The sequence below is a fragment of the Sinocyclocheilus grahami genome, unplaced genomic scaffold (assembly GCF_001515645.1).
Source record: "Sinocyclocheilus grahami isolate Dianchi unplaced genomic scaffold, SAMN03320097.WGS_v1.1 scaffold610.1, whole genome shotgun sequence".
Lineage (NCBI taxonomy): Eukaryota > Metazoa > Chordata > Actinopteri > Cypriniformes > Cyprinidae > Sinocyclocheilus > Sinocyclocheilus grahami.
This window is the reverse complement of record NW_015505789.1, coordinates 606,285-627,119: the sequence shown is the minus strand read 5'-3', so window position 1 is coordinate 627,119 and position 20,835 is coordinate 606,285. Positions and strand designations below refer to the sequence as shown.

Here is a 20,835-nt window from a genome sequence, read left to right as displayed (position 1 = left end):
TAAAGTTGCAAAGACTAAAGTCTCAAACCCAAAGAGGTATTCTTTATAAACGTTAAGACTCGTCCATGCCCTCCTAAAACGCCTCGTTTAAACACGCCCCCACATGTCTATGTCACGATGTGGGAAGATTTTCATAACATGTAAATGTGCGCCCAAATGTTCACGCAAAGAAAGAAGGCATAACTTTATTGTTGCTGCCACCGCCGCCATGTTGTGAAGATGCTGTGTGTTTCCTTGCGAAAGCGAAGGACACGACTAGAAATCGGTGGTTAAGCTGTATTTACAACACTGTTCCAGAACAGTTCAACCCAAATATTCCGATGTGTGCAGCACATTTTATGGAGGACTGTTTCCTGATCCTGGGAGAGTAGACTACAATGCCGGCTATTCTGACTCACAGTCTGTAAGTACGTTTTCATATTTAAAGAATTTGCCACTGATGATTCAAACGCGAGTTTTGAGCAGTGTAGAGTAGCGCTTGTTGTTTGTCATTTCTCCGATCACAAATGCAGACATGGTTTTATGTTTACTTGGCGCGGATGCAACGCGTAAAAAGACAGCATAAGTCATTATGTCCCCACTGGATGCAACAAATGCCTCGTTTAAAATGGGTTTTTAATTTTTTTTAATCTCGTCGCTCTGGGATACGGCATCACAATGTGGTAAGGGGCGTAACATTTCCATCACACGCTTGAGGAATTCGGCCAATCACAACGCACTGGATAGCTGGCCAATAAGAGCACACCTCACCTTTCAAGACCGATGAGCTTTGTAAAAATCGACATGTTTCAGAAAGGCGGGGCATAGAGGAGAAACAATAATGTACATTATGTGGGAAAAGAATGTGTTTTTTTTTTTTTACCTTAAACCGCATAAACACATTTCACTACACCAAATACACACAATAATGTTATTTTTAGCAGCATCATATGACCCCTTTAAAGCCACACTGAACTGTATAAGTGTGTTAGAAAGTCCTGTGTTTAAAAGTCCAGTGTTAATCATGAGCGGTTTAGTTTACTCTGTTTATTCAAAAAGGTTCACCAGGTGCGAGTTGTGAGGTGCGGCTCAAACATACTCATGCACTCATTTACAAAGCTTTAAAACCGGTGTTGGTTATTTAAAAGATCTGATGGACATACTCGTGCCTAATTTGGACTCATTCATTTAATAACGTGCAGTCAGTTGTGATAAAGCTTCCCGATGTTATGGACATTGCCATCTTTGATACTGTCGCTACGGTTAACTGAGTATGGTTGTGTCTTCAATTGTTCATTCATACAGATTTGTATTTTAATCTGCTGAATGAACAAAACTTTGAAGACTCACATACAAGCAAATGCAGCTGTCAATGCCAAACAGTGACTGTTAAAGCAGCCATCATGGACATTTGTATTAGTGATAGATGCCTTTCAATTCTTGGGGCTTTCTTTCTTTAGGTTTTTTTTTTTTTTTTTTAGAAAATGATTGTTTAACTGTAAAATGCTTGCTAGATTAGTTGACTTATCAAAATGATAACCATAATATTAATAATTTATGTTTATCTTTTCAGAAAAACCAAGCTTATGTTCTTTAACCGTCAGGAGCGGGACATACTTTGGTGCTCTCAGCTGGATGAACTTTGTACAAAAGAGGAAAGGTATCATTTATCCCATTATGTATCTGACTGTTCATTCTATCTCAGTGGGAATCAATTCAGATTCAACGTTGATTCAGTTCAGACTGTCATTAGGCAGCATCCTAACTAGCATGTATGTTTCTTAGGTTTGAGGTGCAGTACGTTCTGTCGGAGCCTACAGACTCTTGGAAAGGCAGAAGAGGGCGGATAGATGCTTGTATGCTGCAGAACTTCCTGGAGAGACCAGAAAAAGCCAAGTGTTTAGTGTGTGTGTGCGGCCCAACCAGATTCACAGAGTTAACAGTGCAGTGAGTCATTTTATTTTTTTAATGGTTTACACACACAAACATTTGATATATCAGAAGCTGTTTGAGTTTGGGCATTTTGTACTGTTTGGTTTAGGTATTGATTTGTTTTTCTCAATGGATACTCTCTCACAGATTGGTCAGACAGCTGGACTTCAGTGAAGAGGAAACTCACATTTTTCAGGGCTGATTGGGACACTGAAGTGAAACATGGATTACTTATACACATACTTTCCAGGCAAAACAAAAGCTGCAACGCCGTTCTTCTGTTTTCATATAATTTGTAGAAATCTAATGGGACAATCAAAAGCCTGCTCTGACAAACATCATAAGTTTGTTTCTTAACATTTCTATTATATTATTATTATGATTTTGTAATTTAAAATAATGCTCAATAATTCTCCTAGGTCAGTTTTTACAATAAAACATATGATCAGTTGTGTTTTCTGCATTTGTTTTCAGATATATTCATGACATGGACGATTTAGAGCACTTGTGTAATGCAGCTAAAACATAACTTAATTGAGGAAGCAATCCATGCAAACAGTTTTGTTGCTGTGTCTTCATATAGCAAATTGAAATGGGTCAGTAAATCAGGTTGCAAGAGATGGCCTATTTTACAAGTAAAGTTATTGCTGTTTGGAAGTGCTAATCTGACTGCCGAATTAAAGTTTATTTTATCTCAGTGTATATGTACAGATAACATTGTAATATGTTAAATTATCAAACTGGAATTCAATTTCCCTACAGAAATGTAAACTCCAGAAATATAATTTGTGCCTCTAGTGCTGTTGTGTCTCAACTGAAATCTGTAAACTTGTATCACAGGTCTGATGTCAGTTTAGAAGGGGATGAAAAGTTTAATTGGGTAAACGAAATTTATTTTAGCAAAGCACTTTCTGTTATGCTCTTGAAATTATGGATGGAGAAACGAGGACTCTTGAATCTTTGAAACTTTTCGACCATAGGCTTATATAAAAAAAATCTTAGTAAATGGACTTGAACCTCAATAACCAGTAGAGAACTGGTCTGGGTTCAAATATTCCGACACGCAAGTGGTGCTTTTTCACTGCATGGTACGATTCGGCTCGGCTCGCTTGCTTTTCCACTGCAATTAGTGGGTGGGATTATAAACTAGTTGGGCCGCCTCTGCTGCCGTGACATTGAAAACGTGAAAAACAAGAGCAATGGAGCCTATCGATGGAATGGTGTTCTTGATTCTCAGCATGTGGATGTTTTTCACTGCAAGACGAAGAAGTTTGTTTCAAAGGAAGCTGATGGCAACAAAGCAAAATACAAGAGAGTCTGGGAACTTGTACAGCAAAGCGTAGATGGTAACATCACTTGGTTTGCACGATGGTGTGCAAGGGTAAACTAATCTTGCATTTAGCAATGTGTTTAGGGTCTCAATCGCTATATCACCACAAAGCATATAATGAACTTAGCTGCCAATATTGCGTATTAAAAAAAGTATTTTGTGTATTTCAGATCTATCATATTTTGCAAAGTCGCCCCACCACAGACCATCTCGCTGGACATTTAACCGAGTGGTAGGATGGGATTGTCCCCGGTTTTACAATCTCTCAGTGGCTGGAGAACTTTAGAATGTCTAATGAAACGTTTACCTACTTGTGCAACAACCTGCGTCCAGCGATGGAGAGACGGGACACAAACTTCTCTGTGTGTGTGTGTGTGTGTGTGTGTGTGTGTGTGTGCCTTTAAAGAAGAGAGTAGCCATCGCACGGTGGAAGCTTGCAACCGGCTCCGAGTGTTGGATTGTTGGATATCTTTTTGGAGTAAGCATAACAACAGTGTGTCGGTGTGTTCAGGAGTTATGTGCTGCTGCAGAGACCTTGTGGGTACCAGAACAAATTCGGGTCCCACTTTACATTAAGTGCCCTTAACTACTATGTACTTACATCAAAAAATATGTACAGTGTACTTATTGTGTTCATATTGTATTGCAAAACACTTTTGATGCTATTGAGGTGGGATACGGGTAAGGTTAGGGACAGGTTTGGTGGTATGGGTAGGTTTAAGGGTGGGCTAAGGAGTAAGGGATGGGTCAACAGTGTAATTATAAATGTAATTAAATACATTAATTACAGATGTAATTACAAGGCAACACCGTGCAGCGAGCGAGAGAGAGGCGACACACTTCTCTCTCTCTGTGTGTGTGTGTGTGTGTGTGTGTGTGTGCCTTTAAAGAAGAGAGTAGCCATCGCACGGTGGAAGCTTGCAACCGGCTCCGAGTACAGAAGTGTTGGATATCTTTTTGGAGTAAGCATAACAACAGTGTGTCGGTGTGTTCAGGAGTTATGTGCTGCTGCAGAGACCTTGTGGGTACCAGAACAAATTCGGGTCCCACTTTACATTAAGTGCCCTTAACTACTATGTACTTACATCAAAAAATATGTACAGTGTACTTATTGTGTTCATATTGTATTGCAAAACACTTTTGATGCTATTGAGGTGGGATACGGGTAAGGTTAGGGACAGGTTTGGTGGTATGGGTAGGTTTAAGGGTGGGCTAAGGAGTAAGGGATGGGTCAACAGTGTAATTATAAATGTAATTAAATACATTAATTACAGATGTAATTACAAGCAGCCAGATATTTTTTAAATATAAGTACAATGTAAAAACATGTACTGTATGTACACAATAAGTGTATTGTACCAAATGACTAATTAAAATGTAAGTACGTAGTAGTCAAGGCCACTTAATATAAAGTGGGACCCACATTTGTTTTCCAGATCAGGAGAAGTTTCAAGAAAAGGCTGCCTACAACAGGTGGGGGCTCCCACAGTGTATTGGTGCTATTGGTGGATCACACATACCCATCATAGCACCACAGGACTATCGCTGACTGTTTCAACCATAAAGGCTGGCACTCCATCATCCTTCAAGGTATTGTAGATGGAAAGGGACTTTTCTGGAATGTTTTCACAGGACTGCCTGGAAGCCTGCATGATGCTTGGGTTTTGACGCTGTCCAGACTATGGGAAACCACATACACCAGAAACATTGGTGGGGTGAATGTTGGCTACTACATCCTAGGCGACTCTGCCTATCCCTTGCAGAATTGGCTCTTAAAACCATTCGTTGACACTTGACTGCTGACAGCAGAACAATAGGTCTACAACATGAAAATCTGCAGAGCACGTGTAGTGGTTGACAATGCTTTTGGAAGATTAAAAGGAAGATGGCGTTGCCTAATGAAAAGAAATGACTGTGCGGTCAACCTTGTGAAATCTATGATGCTGACATGCTGTGCTCTACATAACCATTTTGAGAGAATGCATGGGATTCACCTTCAGCAGCGAAGCCTGTGGTGGCACTGGCACAGGCTGTAGAGGATGAGGGCAGGGATGTACGTGAGGGTCTGATGCGTTACTTGAATGGTTAACTATTCATATAGCCTCAAACGAGGTGGTACTATTTAAGCGAGCCATACCATACAGTGGAAAAGCTCCAAAAGTGAAGCATTCACATGATTGGTAAGAAAGTGAGGCTTCGTTTTTCGTTGATCGTGTGTTTCTCTGAAAACAATATGCGCTCCAGCATGGAGCTTCCTGAGAAATTGTGCTGCTTACTCGATACATGCTTTGAAGCTTCAGTGTCATATGTGGTGACCGTGATTTCACCAAGTACAACATGTTCCTGGATCAACATCCTCGTTGATCCTGGAACAAAATTCCAATTAACCAATCAGAATTGAGGGATAACTTTTCAGGAAATATCTGTTTTAGGCTTATGATCAGGGTTAGGTGCTTCTACACCCAGCACCTAACAATCCCACACTCAGAAAAGCACCCACAATCAGCTATCATTTTGCAAAATATGTTGATCCAGGAACATGTCTTACTTGGCAAAATCACGGCAACCATCATATGTAACATCACTACTGGAAATCTCTGTTCATGCAGAGATACTCTGTTCATTGCATGATACTTGGGATAAAATGTGTTTGATACATTGCAGACCAAATATTTATTTATTGAAGAAAGCTCTGAAATATGAATGACTAAAAACTGATGATTATTTGACAGACTGGTCAACCACTGGTGACTTCCAACATATAGCTTCAACAGGATTGTCTCTGTATCAGTGCTCACATTCAAGGAGAGGGTGGGATGTGGCACTAAGCTGTAAGTGAATAAAAATGAAAAAAACCTTTTCAGACTGCTTGATTAAATAAAACGTGTCAGAATCTTACAGAATACACCTACAGTTTTAGGGCCATATCTTAACAATCTAAGCGCATGGTCTAAAGCGCACAGCACAGGTGCACTTAGGGCGTGTCCGAATCCACTTTTGCTAGTTTAAGGACGGGAAAAATGGTCGGTGCCCGACACATAGTCTAAAAGGGTTGTCCTTATTCTCTTAATGAGTAATGGGTGTGTTTCGGGCATAATGTGCCATAAACCAATCAGAGTCTCATCTCTCATTCCCTTTAAAGGCCAGTTGCGCACGTGCCATGGCGGATTCGCTATTTACTTGGCAGAATTTGCAAGAGCAAAGACTGAACGCTTCTCCAAAGAGAAAAAAGGTTCTGCTCGTGCATAAGGTTAAAGCGCGCGAGCAAACCATCTATGAGGCACAATAATAATCTTTTACATTGTAATCCTTTAATCTTTTTATATTTGGCATGTTTTTGCACTGCTGCGTGTCCCTGTGTGTGTAATAAGCACACAGTGTACGCGTGTTGTTCACCTGCCTATAGGCACATATTATTAACGCACTCTTTAATTAACAAAAAAAAGAATATTGCACCATTGACTTTAGACCAGGTTTTTGTTGGTCAATGGCGCTGTCCATTTCAGTTGCCTCAAAATAGCAACGCGCCAACAATACGTCTGAACGCACCTCATATTTAGACCAGCACGCCCATGGGTGCACAAATGGGTACAAATGCATTTGCTATTTAAATAATTTGGTGAAAATTATAACTGTGTCGGGCTGAAACTAGCAAAAAACACTTGCTTCGTGCCTGGCGCTGCATTGCACCGGGTGTAGGATAGGGCCCTTCATGTTTTATGCTAATTTCTGCAGTCTTGTAGTCTGAAACAAGTCTTCTCACCTGCAAGAACACAGTGATGTTGTTAACAGTGGCAAATAACACAGGACGATTTATTTCAATCAGATAAATCCTGGAAAAGGTGCAATATAATTAGTCTCTCAGGCCATTTAAGATGTAGATGCGTTTGTTTCTTCATCTGAACAGATTTGGGGAAATGTGGCATTCCATCACTTGCTCACCAATGGATCATCTGCAGTGAATGGGTGCCATCGGAATGAGAGTCCAAACAGCTGATAAAAACGTCACAATAATTCACAAGTAATTCACACCACTCCAGTCCTTTAATTAACATCTTGAATTGAGAGGCTTTTGTAACCTGCACTCAAAAACAATATTGTATTACATTAAATTCAATGTAAAAAAACTAAATTGTACCAAAAATAATGGTAATGCAAGGAAAACACCTTTCTAAGAAACTGGGTTTATTAATGAATCATTCAAGATGACTCTCAAACTCACATCAGTCTGATGAATCATTCACTAAATGAACTCACTGAATCCATAAAGGCTGCACTTACCAAAAGCACTGTAAAAGAGAGTTGATCGTAGAGACAACTGGTCCCACTCTACGTAGGCTGATGCTTTTGGGAAATGCAGCCCAGAGCGATTACAGAATCTGCATCTGACTCAACATTCTTTTGAGACAGACATCCTAACATGCAGTTTGTTGTGTAATTAAGTTTTGTGAAACTTAGAGGTAATTACTGATTGTTAGTTCATATGTTTACTGAGAATGTATTATTATTTCTTTAGACAGCTAAAGCTACTGTCTTACAGAAGTTCTGATATAGGACCTCTGGTTCAACAGCATTGAGACATCTCACTGTTTGTATCGTTCCACTTGTGTTCCAGACAAGAGTGTTAGTATGTGCATTAGTGCCACATCCCACCCTCTCCTTGAATGTGAGCACTGATACAGAGACAATCCTGTTGAAGCTATATGTTGGAAGTCATCAGTTGTTGACCAGTCAGTCAAATAATCATACATTTTTAGTCATTCATATTTAAAATGAACAAAAAACTAAAATGTACCAAAAATAATGGTAATGCAAGAAAAACACCTTTCTAAGAAACTGGGTTTATTAATTAATCATTCAAGATGACTCACAAACTTACATCAGTCTGATGAATCATTCATTAAATGAACTCACTGAATCCATAAAGGCTGCACTTACCAAAAGCACTGTAAAAGAGAGATGATCGTAGAGACAATTGGTGTCACTCTACGTAGGCGTATGATGCTTTTGGGAAATGCAGCCCAGAGCGATTACAGAATCTGCATCTTACTCAACACACTGCACGTTAGGATGTCTGTCTCAAAAGAATGTTGTGTAATTAAGTTTTGGGAAACGTAGAGGTAATTGCTGATTGTTAGTTCATATGTTTAAAACACACATTTGTAATATAATTTGTTTCACTCTTTTATGGTTTCCTTGTTACAGTGTAATTATACCTGTAAGTACTGAGAATTATTATTATTTTTTTTTTAAATATAGCTTTAGACAGCTAAAGCTACTGTCTTACAGAAGTTCTGATATAGGACCTCTGGTTCAACAACATTGAGACATCTCACTGTTTGTATCGTTCCACTTGTGTTCCAGACAAGAGTGTTAGTATGTGCATTAGTGGTGGGGAATTTTCATATTTTTGACTCTTTCTGCAGATTAAAAGTAACTGTCTCTATGAGTGAGTTATTGAATCATTAATTCAACCCATTTGTTCAAACTGCTGATTTATTCAGGAACAAAACAAGTGACTGAATGAGTCATTGAACCAGTCACTCAACCAATTTGTTTAAAACACTTAACCATTGAGAGGAAAAAAAATCAAATAAAAAAATCTCAAATTCCCTATTGGCATATTGCAGAACTAACTTGAATTGCCTTGAAACATCTGCAAGACATAATTAATTCTTGCTATTTAGTATAAGACATTGAAGTCATGAAGCTAAACACTCGGGACTGCACTTTTCATGCTGGTTTGTAACCCAGCATCACCTTTATAAAGCTATACTGTCTATAAACTCAGCTGAGCTTCTGCAGAGCTTCAAGAAAAGAATGTTTTCTAACATACGTTGCATACTGAAAACATTGCACCATCACACATTCCAGTATAAAAGTATTAATGGAGAAATCATTTATTTTGTCCTTTACGTAGGAAGTGTTTTAACATTGTCAGATGTCACCACAATCTGTATTCTTTAAAAAAAAATACTGAATGCAAACAAGAGGTGAATGTATAACATGTACCAAAAATAATGGTAATGCAAGGAAAACACCTTTCTAAGAAACTGGGTTTATTAATTAATCATTCAAGATGACTCACAAACTTACATCAGTCTGATGAATCATTCATTAAATGAACTCACTGAATCCATAAAGGCTGCACTTACCAAAAGCACTGTAAAAGAGAGATGATCGTAGAGACAATTGGTGTCACTCTACGTAGGCGTATGATGCTTTTGGGAAATGCAGCCCAGAGCGATTACAGAATCTGCATCTGACTCAACATTCTTTTGAGACAGACATCCTAACATGCAGTTTGTTGTGTAATTAAGTTTTGTGAAACTTAGAGGTAATTACTGATTGTTAGTTCATATGTTTACTGAGAATGTATTATTATTTCTTTAGACAGCTAAAGCTACTGTCTTACAGAAGTTCTGATATAGGACCTCTGGTTCAACAGCATTGAGACATCTCACTGTTTGTATCGTTCCACTTGTGTTCCAGACAAGAGTGTTAGTATGTGCATTAGTGCCACATCCCACCCTCTCCTTGAATGTGAGCACTGATACAGAGACAATCCTGTTGAAGCTATATGTTGGAAGTCATCAGTTGTTGACCAGTCAGTCAAATAATCATACATTTTTAGTCATTCATATTTAAAATGAACAAAAAACTAAAATGTACCAAAAATAATGGTAATGCAAGAAAAACACCTTTCTAAGAAACTGGGTTTATTAATTAATCATTCAAGATGACTCACAAACTTACATCAGTCTGATGAATCATTCATTAAATGAACTCACTGAATCCATAAAGGCTGCACTTACCAAAAGCACTGTAAAAGAGAGATGATCGTAGAGACAATTGGTGTCACTCTACGTAGGCGTATGATGCTTTTGGGAAATGCAGCCCAGAGCGATTACAGAATCTGCATCTTACTCAACACACTGCACGTTAGGATGTCTGTCTCAAAAGAATGTTGTGTAATTAAGTTTTGGGAAACGTAGAGGTAATTGCTGATTGTTAGTTCATATGTTTAAAACACACATTTGTAATATAATTTGTTTCACTCTTTTATGGTTTCCTTGTTACAGTGTAATTATACCTGTAAGTACTGAGAATTATTATTATTTTTTTTTTAAATATAGCTTTAGACAGCTAAAGCTACTGTCTTACAGAAGTTCTGATATAGGACCTCTGGTTCAACAACATTGAGACATCTCACTGTTTGTATCGTTCCACTTGTGTTCCAGACAAGAGTGTTAGTATGTGCATTAGTGGTGGGGAATTTTCATATTTTTGACTCTTTCTGCAGATTAAAAGTAACTGTCTCTATGAGTGAGTTATTGAATCATTAATTCAACCCATTTGTTCAAACTGCTGATTTATTCAGGAACAAAACAAGTGACTGAATGAGTCATTGAACCAGTCACTCAACCAATTTGTTTAAAACACTTATAAAAAAAATCAAATAAAAAAATCTCAAATTCCCTATTGGCATATATTGCAGAACTAACTTGAATTGCCTTGAAACATCTGCAAGACATAATTAATTCTTGCTATTTAGTATAAGACATTGAAGTCATGAAGCTAAACACTCGGGACTGCACTTTTCATGCTGGTTTGTAACCCAGCATCACCTTTATAAAGCTATACTGTCTATAAACTCAGCTGAGCTTCTGCAGAGCTTCAAGAAAAGAATGTTTTCTAACATACGTTGCATACTGAAAACATTGCACCATCACACATTCCAGTATAAAAGTATTAATGGAGAAATCATTTATTTTGTCCTTTACGTAGGAAGTGTTTTAACATTGTCAGATGTCACCACAATCTGTATTCTTTAAAAAAAAATACTGAATGCAAACAAGAGGTGAATGTATAACATGTGGCAAATGTAAGGTAGTATTAAGAAGTAAATGAACATGTAACATTTATCACATTATCAAAATATTTTGAATTAAAAGTACAGCCAAAAAAAAGTAACATACATCAGTGTTGTCCAGGATTTTTTGTCTCATATACGCCCACAGCCCCAGAAATAATAACAAACCAGAAATGTGCTCCTTTTAACCCATTATACTGGATATCGTAGCAGTATCCTTACTATTATTATTTTTGAAATGCTGCAGAAATTTGCTACAGTTTCTCAGTGCTAAGAACACATGAATGTACTTGTGACATTCTGCTTAGCTACAATGAAAGAATGAACTTGGAAGTGCAGGATATCATAAAATGCATCTATGCGATTTCTCAAGACAAGTTGTATATAAACACCAGGAAGTGATTTTGTTGACTGGCTCTTTTACTTGAAAAAGGTGGGACTTACTTTATTAGAGCTGCCATTTTGGGAGTTCCATTTTCTCCCATTCATTGTAATACCAGTGGTCTGGTCTGTTCTACTATATGTCATCTGTTTAATCTATATGCAGTCCCTGGCGATAAGTTAATAATGAAACGAAAGCAAAAAGGTACTGAGTGGGCCTATTAGTCACAGACAGATTCTTTTTGCTAATCTCTTTCATAAACAGATCTCTCATGTGAGCCAAATCAGTCAGGTTTGGGCCTGGATGAATTTGTCTTTAGATATGAACATTATCACTAATCTCTAAGGATTTGAGCATAGGGAATTCATCCCAAAGTTCTTCATTCTCCTCACTTTCAGTGGATTTCTGAGGGAATGTAGTGAAGTGTTGTACTTGAGAAACACTGCCGCTTGGTGACACATTCTCATACGGTGGGGGGCTGCCAGGGTCGTCCGCCCCTAACAGAGGCTGTGTGGACTCCGAGCGAACGTAGGCTGGTCGAGAGGATGAATGGTTTTGATACGGACCACCGAAAACAACTGTGGCATAAGGGATAGAATCCTTGTCATGCTCCGTATCATATCTGACACAGGTCTGGAATGAGGGATGGCTCTCATCATGGCTGTCGATATCATGTGACCACTGGTTCTCCTTGACATAGTCACTCTTGAATGGCTCGTTCTCAGCCAGATCAAGAAGACTGAAGTGGGACATATACACCAACACAGGCTCCATGTCTTCTTTAAAGTGAGGCATGCCCTTGGACAAAAACATGTTAAGATATGAATTTATTAAGCAGTTTGGTTGACTTTTGAAGCCATTTGATTATTATGTATTGAAATCAATTTCAGATTTTGAGCAATCTATGAAAATTATATATACGCCAGCTTCTCATACCTGCAATGAGTCAGTGTCAGTCCACCTCTTAATACTGCTGTTGGCAGGATCAGGAATTATAGGCCACAAACACATCTTCACACTATGAAAAACAGTCATAAATTAAATGATAATAATAGCACTGGCCTTAGGTACACAATAATAACAAGCCTGTGGATGCTCACCGTTCATTTTTCCCAACACAGGCAAACACAGCGATGATGATGAGAAGTGATAACCCAATGCATGCTGGGATAACAAACAGCACCATTTCAATTCCATCTGAAAAACATTTTCAATAATGTCAAACCAATAATGGAAAGACATTCACTGTGTCTGAATATTCATACTTTAAAAAAAAATAAAAGTCTGCATTCACTGAGATTCTGGTGTACAATCAATGGAAACCAATTGAATCAATGGAAACTTTGCTCTGAGATATTCATTACTGATTTCCAAGCACTACGCACCTGTCTGACTGCTGTATACCATTAAGGTTAGAGGACGTCCAATCCTGTCAACATATTTGGGATAAATAGATATCTCATAGGGCTTGTAAGGCCTTAACCCTGAAATGTGAAATAAAGCAGCCATAATTAGATCTACATTATTGTAGTGTAAACCATAAGAGATCGGGATAATTTTTTACTCATTAAGCGCCAAAGATGTAATTTGACACTTGCATACAGTGTCTAAAAAAGTTTATGGTTTTGAAATAAGTCTCTTCTACTTACCTAGGCTGCGTTTATTTGATCGAAAATACAGTAAAAAAGCTATAATATTGTGAAATATTATTACAAATTCAACTCTTTTCTATCTGAATATATTTTCAAATGAAATTTGTTCCTGTGATGCAAAGCTGAATTTTCAGCACAAATACTATAATGTAGTATCTCAATGATACTAAAATAACACTGGTTTGGGCTAAGTAAGATTTTTTTTAAAAATCATACTTTTATTCTGCATGGACATATTAAATGGTTCATAAATATATTCATATTGTTTTAAAAATGTATAATGATATTTACAAAAGATTTCTATTTAAAATAAATGCTAGTATTTTGAGCTTTCTATTCATCAAAGAATTCTGAAGTGCAGCAAATATATTAAGCAGCAAAAAATGAGCAGCAAATCAGCATATTAGAATGATTTCTGAAGGATCATGTGACACTGAAGACTGGAGTAATGATGCTGAAAATTCAGCTTTGATCATAGCAACAAATTACATTTTAATATATATTTAAATTTAATATATATATATTTAAAAGTGTTTTTACTGTATTTTTTATCAAATAAATGCACGGTGAGTGTAAGGCACTTCTTTCAAAAACGTCATTATTCCAAACCAGTAGCATATATAATTATTAATATTATTAATTACAAAAACACCTGTTACTATGGTACTGGAGTTGTTTTTGTCCATCAGAGTAAAGGACAAGAGAGCTGCCGGTGTCTCACACAGAGGTCTCCACTCAAGCACGTATCCTGTGACATGGGGGGACGCCGGTCGTCCCCACGCGACGAGCACTGACGTCTCAGACTGGGGATGAACACTGAAATTAGAGACAGAGCCCAGCCCTAAAACAACACAATAAAAGTCATCAAACATCAGCATTTCATTGGTCATACACTGTGAATAGAACATCTCTCTGAAATATCACATGTCCAGCTATCAAATACCTCTCTTCCGATACACTGGTACTTTGGTATGATCCGAGCTCCCCATTGCATTAGTGGCTCTCAGGTAAACCTTTTTAACCCACTTGGTGAGATTGAAAAAGCAGTGGTTTTCTCGTGTAACACATAAAGCCTTTTTTGATTCCTTTGATTCGACAGTATATGACAAATTCCAGCCATTGGCACTGAACTTTTCTGAGGGCTGAAATAAGATGACAGAGAGGTGAAAGGGAACTCGCAGGTTTAAAAAAAAAAGTTGTTTAAAACAAGCATCTATCTATCTATCTAATGTTAGTTAAAAAAATTAATGTTAACTGAAATGAAAAAAATATAATAATAAAATACTCTTTTTTAACTTTTATTTCAGCTAGTTGTCAAGGCAACATTTTTCATTTTCATGTAGTTTAACTTCAAAATAACTAAAACAAACAAAAACGAATGAATAAAAGTTAATTAAAACAAAAATTATATAGATATATTTAATAAAACAATAATGACAAAAACAACTGAAACCTGAAATAAAAAATTAAAAAAGTTCAAGTCAAAACATAAAAATACAAAAAATCTAATTGAATTCAATTTTAACAAAAACTATAATAGCATACATTATACTAAAATAACACTGACCGGTCACATATGTGTAGGAGTGTATAATATAATGTTAAACACACACACAGGTTTGTTTTTGTGAAAAGTGGGGATATAGGCGTAATGGTTTTTATTCTGTACAGACCATATATTCTATTGCCCTACACCAACCCTACCCCTAAACCTACCCCTTACAGGAAACTTTGTGCTATTTCAGATTTTCAATACACTCCATTCTGTGTGATTTAGAAGCGTTTTGAAAAGTGGGGACATGGGGTAATGTCCTGAAAAGTCACCTCCTCCATGTAATACCTATGTCATACCTTTGTCATTATACAAATTTATGTCCTCATTTGTCACAAAAACGTGCACACACACACACACACACACACACACTGTAGGCTTAGCCTATAATATTGAAATTAGACTTTCTCCAAATTGTGTCAGGACTGTCAGAAGGACCCTCACCTTCCAGTAGAGTTGTGCGACAGGTTTGTTTTTGTGAAAAGTGGGGATATAGGCGTAATGGTTTTTATTCTGTACAGACCATATATTCTATTGCCCTACACCAACCCTACCCCTAAACCTACCCCTCACAGGAAACTTTGTGCTATTTCAGATTTTCAATACACTCCATTCTGTGTGATTTATAAGCGTTTTGAAAAGTGGGGACATGGAGTAATGTCCTGAAAAGTCACCTTCTCCTTGTAATACCTATGTTATACCTTTGTCATTATACACATTTATGTCCTCATTTGTCACAAAAACGCGCACACACACACACACTGTAGGCTTAGCCTATAATATTGAAATTAGACTTTCTCCAAATTGTGTCAGGACTGTCAGAAGGACCCTCACCTTCCAGTAGAGTTGTGCAGTCTGATCATACACTTTAAGCCATGTGTCCAAGCTTCCAGTCGGAGCTGAAAAATAACAACTTTTTAATATTTTTTGCACAAATGTTTTGTTTAATAGAGGACTTTAGAGGTGGTGGAAGAAAAGCTGTTGAATAGGTTTCAAAACAAAACTGTTGCTGAAAAACGTATTGTCTTCATATCGGGACAATTGTGGGACTATTTCTGTGTGTGTGTGTGGACATTAGGGTAAATAGTCTTGTTCTACAATCAAGAACACATGTTCCAGACTGCAAGCTGAGAGTACTATGCTCCATAGCATCCAAATGTGTCAAAAATATATTGTGACTAATTTGTCACATATTGCAATTGCAATCTGAACTGTGATATGATTTCTTCATTTCTAGAAAAAATCTCATACTGTTGAAACATTCAGGCAAAAAGAGACCGCTCTCTGATGCAAATGAAAGTAGTTGATTTTTTAAGGGTGTTTGTTCTCACTTTTCTCACCTCTTTGAGTGATACTACTACTGATACTACTACTACTACTAATATTTTTACATTATTTTTAATACTAATTATCAAAAAATGAAGACAGGAATGTATTACCACTGTAATAATAAAATTTTAAATAAACTGTACTTTAAAATTAATATTTGATAATTATACAAATGTTATTTCACACTATGAGTAACAACAATAATACGTTTTACATTTTTGACTTGAATGTTAAACTCTCAAGCTTTTATTTTGGCAGAACTCTGTAGGGAGATATTTGAGTTTGTTTAGTTGACAACAGATTTATACGCCTTTTGTTACAAATCTAATAAAATGATGAAAACTTGCATCCACAAAAATGTGGGGAATTATGCAAATGTGAAGATAAAGTAATCCTGATACACACTGTATTCCCAAATGCACATGCACAGTTCATGTTGAGCAGCATTTACTGCGAACAAGACACCGGAACACAGTATAACTGAACACAGTGCCACACTTCACTCTGAAACACACATCACAACCATTTGAGATCTGATGATCGCGCTAAGACATATTGCAATTTCAATTTTATCGATTTATTTTAATTAGACATTTTATGATTTCATTATGAGCTTTCAATGAAATCATGAAGCCCCTGCATTTCCTTTGTGAAACTGTTTGGGAAGCCATGACCTAGATTATTCAAATATTAAGGCCTACATATGCAACCTTTTTAAACTTTTCAGACAAGAGTTTGTCAAGTAAACATCAAAGTTTCTTTGATAACACTTTATTTTGATAGTCCACTAATATTACATTGAACTGATTACAAGTACCGTTGCAGCTACATGTCAACTAGCAGTCATTAGAGTATTAGTAGACTGTCTGCTTAATATCTGCTAACACTTTATTTTGATGGTCCCCCAACAGACATTCTATTGACTATAACTAACTTTGCAAATACATCAACTTATTCTAATAACCTTAAACTTAACCAAATAGTCTACTAATATTCTAATGATTGGTAGTTTACATTAGTTGTAACTTTAGTTGTAACGAGAGAGTGGCGTTCCAGCAGATGATGTAGGATAATAGAGTAAGCTCCGGAGAGAAGTGACGAATGCAGAAGCGCAAAGGAGAGAGCAAAACAAAATGCAGGTCACGAATTAGAAGTACAAAATGAGGATTTGTAAAGAAAAATGATGGAGGATTTTGATATAAGCCAAGAGGAGACTGATTTTTCCTTTGCTGTAAACAAAACTTGGTTCTTGTGAGACTAGCATATTCTCACCGGAGCTTACTCTACGCCTAATACCGAGTTCACACTGCACGATTTTAGCCCGATTTTTCACTCGCCGACAGGTTTCGCGAAATCGGCGACAAATGCCTGAAATCGGAGGCAAATCGGTGCTCGACAATCACGCAGTGTGAATTATCAAAGGCACGATCTGAGTGAATCGCCGACACGTCGCCGACGCTCGTGAAATATTTGGCATGCTAAATATCTGGAACTGTCGGCGATTCACGATCAAGCTGTGTGCAATGATTTCTGACTGCAAAAAAATACATCAGCGATGACCTACAGCCACTGAGAGACCAAGATACAGGGCAGAGGGAAGTTCGGGGTGGAGTTATAGACCAGAATATCAGTATTTTAATATATATATATATATGAACAATTGTATCATACAGAAACGAGCACAGACATTTGCTTGACATATATATATATATATTTTTTTTTTTTTTTAATATAATTCCAGTCTTGCTCGAGAACTGACGCACGCGGGTTCTCGCGTTATTTCCTTATCACTTCTCGCGTGTGTTTTGTTGTGAAACGTAGTTTGCGGACCAGACGGAGCTGTCGGTGATTCTTCCTATTGTGAAGTCATGCAATGCGAAACCGATCGCCGATCCATCGTGCAATGTGAACACAGCAGCGACTGATTGCCACCCCAGATAGTCACGCAGTGTGAAAACAACGGCGATCCGACGAGTTTGAAAATCATGCAGTGTGAACTCGGCATAAGTCATCCGCTGGAATGCCACTCTCTCGTGAATGCGCATATGACAGTTAGCGGAAGCTAGAAATGATGGTTTATAATGTTTTAAATATGGATATTTTTCTTACACAAACAAATCGCTTCTCTTCAGAAGGCCTTTATTAACCCCCCAGAGCTGTGTGGAGCACTTTTTATGATGGATGGATGCATTTTTTTGGATTTTTCAAAATCTCGACCCCCATTCACTGCCATTATAAAGCTTGGAAGAGCCAAGACATTTTTTTTAAATATAACTCCAAGTCATATTCACCGAATGGCTTGAGGGTGAGTAAATAATGGGATAATTTTCCTTTTTGGGTGAACTATCCCTTTAAGTTTAGGTATGGGGTAGGATTAATTCTAAAATATGGTCATGCAGAATAAGGCATTGATATGTGCTTTATAAGTACTAATAAACAGCCGATATGCTAGTAATATGCATACACAACTAGTTAACAGTGAGAAATGGTATTTTATTGTAATATAGTAACTTCTTACTCTTCATAAGTGTGGTGGCTATTTTCAGATCACTCCATTCACTCCATTTACTCAATGAAGTATACTTCACTCGCATTGTGGTGCTGTAATTTGTCCCATGAGAGAGGCCACACACATTTATTTTGTTTTGTTTAAAGAAGGTAAACACCTATAACAGAATGAATATTTGAGACTCATTAAAAAAAAAAAAAACTCACATACAGTGCAGCTTTTAGAAAAACATTTGTTGTGAAAAGCAGTCGCTTACCAGCTCTTTGTTTAGCTGGTTGTTCACTGTTTTCAATCTCAACTCTACAGTGAAAGGCGTCATCAACCATTTCTGAGATTTTGCAAGACTCCAGCTGTAATTTAAGCAGCCCAACACATCTGCTTCAATCCTCTTAATCTCCGGAGGGTCGAACATTGCTGAAATACAATACATTGAATCAACAACTGTCATGGTCTATTTTTGCATTCAAGAAAGGCTTTTGAAAAGATGAATTTGGATGCAGCATCAAGCAGGATTGCAAAAAAACAAAAAAACAAAAACAGAATATAAGAAATGGTACACCTAAAATTGAATTGAATTAAACCCACTGACCCCCATTCACTGCCATTATAAAGCTTGGAAGAGCCAAGACATTTTTTTTAAATATAACTCCAAGTCATATTCACCGAATGGCTTGAGGGTGAGTAAATAATGGGATAATTTTCCTTTTTGGGTGAACTATCCCTTTAAGTTTAGGTATGGGGTAGGATTAATTCTAAAATATGGTCATGCAGAATAAGGCATTGATATGTGCTTTATAAGTACTAATAAACAGCCGATATGCTAGTAATATGCATACACAACTAGTTAACAGTGAGAAATGGTATTTTATTGTAATATAGTAACTTCTTACTCTTCATAAGTGTGGTGGCTATTTTCAGATCACTCCATTCACTCCATTTACTCAATGAAGTATACTTCACTCGCATTGTGGTGCTGTAATTTGTCCCATGAGAGAGGCCACACACATTTATTTTGTTTTGTTTAAAGAAGGTAAACACCTATAACAGAATGAATATTTGAGACTCATTAAAAAAAAAAAAAACTCACATACAGTGCAGCTTTTAGAAAAACATTTGTTGTGAAAAGCAGTCGCTTACCAGCTCTTTGTTTAGCTGGTTGTTCACTGTTTTCAATCTCAACTCTACAGTGAAAGGCGTCATCAACCATTTCTGAGATTTTGCAAGACTCCAGCTGTAATTTAAGCAGCCCAACACATCTGCTTCAATCCTCTTAATCTCCGGAGGGTCGAACATTGCTGAAATACAATACATTGAATCAACAACTGTCGTTGTCTATTTTTGCATTCAAGAAAGGCTTTTGAAAAGATGAATTTGGATGCAGCATCAAGCAGGATTGCAAAAAAACAAAAACAGAATATAAGAAATGGTACACCTAAAATTGAATTGAATTAAACCCACTCCACAAGATATTGAACTAGAATTTGAAATGGAATGACATGAAGAGGAATTTACTGAACTGCAATTCAAAAAAGTTCTGATTTCATTAGTGCAACAAAATAATACATAATTCATTTTGACTAATTATTATTTAAAATATGTTAGGAAAATATCAGTATTACTATTTTTTTTAAATAAATGTATTGAGGTGGGACACTGCAGGTGAATAGGGTAAAAAGAATAGGTGAAATATATCTACTAATTAACACCTTACCCAGTTGATTGATTACATTGATAATTGCAAAAAAAATAGTATTACAAGTTTTCTGAAATGTTATGTTTAAATGAACACTGGATGAAGTCAGTTTCAAAATTATTGTTTATTTATTTTTTTGACATATTAGAGGCAAATGTTTTTGCAGAGGGATTTTTGGGTATCCATAATTCAGAAAATACTTTGAACAGCCAGAAAACAATATATTTTCACAATTTTGGGAGAATAAAATGTTGTATATAATCAAGACAATGATATACGAACAAATCCCTCTGTAAAACCTTTCAGAATATAGACAGGAGTAAAAATGTAAAGTTTGGTGTGTGTAAGTGCTACTGAAGTGGAGCTTTATGGATCTGTGTAGGAGAAAAAACTCATTTTGAGAAAAAGGCCAACCCTCATCCGTCCCTCTCGAACCTATAACAAAAGTGTCCCTCGCGGGTCAAAATGACCCGAAGGCCAAAAATGACACTTTTTCTTTGGTCCAGAAAGCTTATATTGGTCCATTTATATATATATATATATATATATATATATATATATATATATATATATATATATATATATATATATATATATATATATA

At 36.8% G+C, this 20,835-nt stretch overlaps 2 protein-coding genes across 2 annotated transcripts in view; one reads left to right on the top strand and one right to left on the bottom strand.

Moving 5' to 3' along the window:
* Positions 1–3,655, top strand: part of LOC107557600 (cytochrome b5 reductase 4-like) — a 7,727-nt gene extending 4,072 nt beyond the window's left edge. Inside the window, exons 10-12 of the mRNA XM_016241078.1 lie at positions 1,553–1,639; positions 1,765–1,926; positions 2,059–3,655. Of these exons, the coding sequence (XP_016096564.1) occupies positions 1,553–1,639; positions 1,765–1,926; positions 2,059–2,113 (304 nt within the window). The 3' untranslated portion in view covers positions 2,114–3,655. The remainder of the gene's footprint in view (positions 1–1,552; positions 1,640–1,764; positions 1,927–2,058) is intronic.
* A 7,076-nt stretch (positions 3,656–10,731) lies between these two features.
* Positions 10,732–20,835, bottom strand: part of LOC107557599 (granulocyte colony-stimulating factor receptor-like) — a 13,347-nt gene continuing 3,243 nt past the window's right edge. The window contains exons 6-14 of the mRNA XM_016241077.1: positions 19,676–19,833; positions 19,429–19,576; positions 15,535–15,599; positions 14,092–14,290; positions 13,801–13,989; positions 12,882–12,980; positions 12,597–12,693; positions 12,433–12,514; positions 10,732–12,294 (exon numbers count right to left, since the gene is read on the bottom strand). Coding sequence (XP_016096563.1) covers positions 11,812–12,294; positions 12,433–12,514; positions 12,597–12,693; positions 12,882–12,980; positions 13,801–13,989; positions 14,092–14,290; positions 15,535–15,599; positions 19,429–19,576; positions 19,676–19,833 — 1,520 coding nt within the window. The 3' untranslated portion in view covers positions 10,732–11,811. The remainder of the gene's footprint in view (positions 12,295–12,432; positions 12,515–12,596; positions 12,694–12,881; positions 12,981–13,800; positions 13,990–14,091; positions 14,291–15,534; positions 15,600–19,428; positions 19,577–19,675; positions 19,834–20,835) is intronic.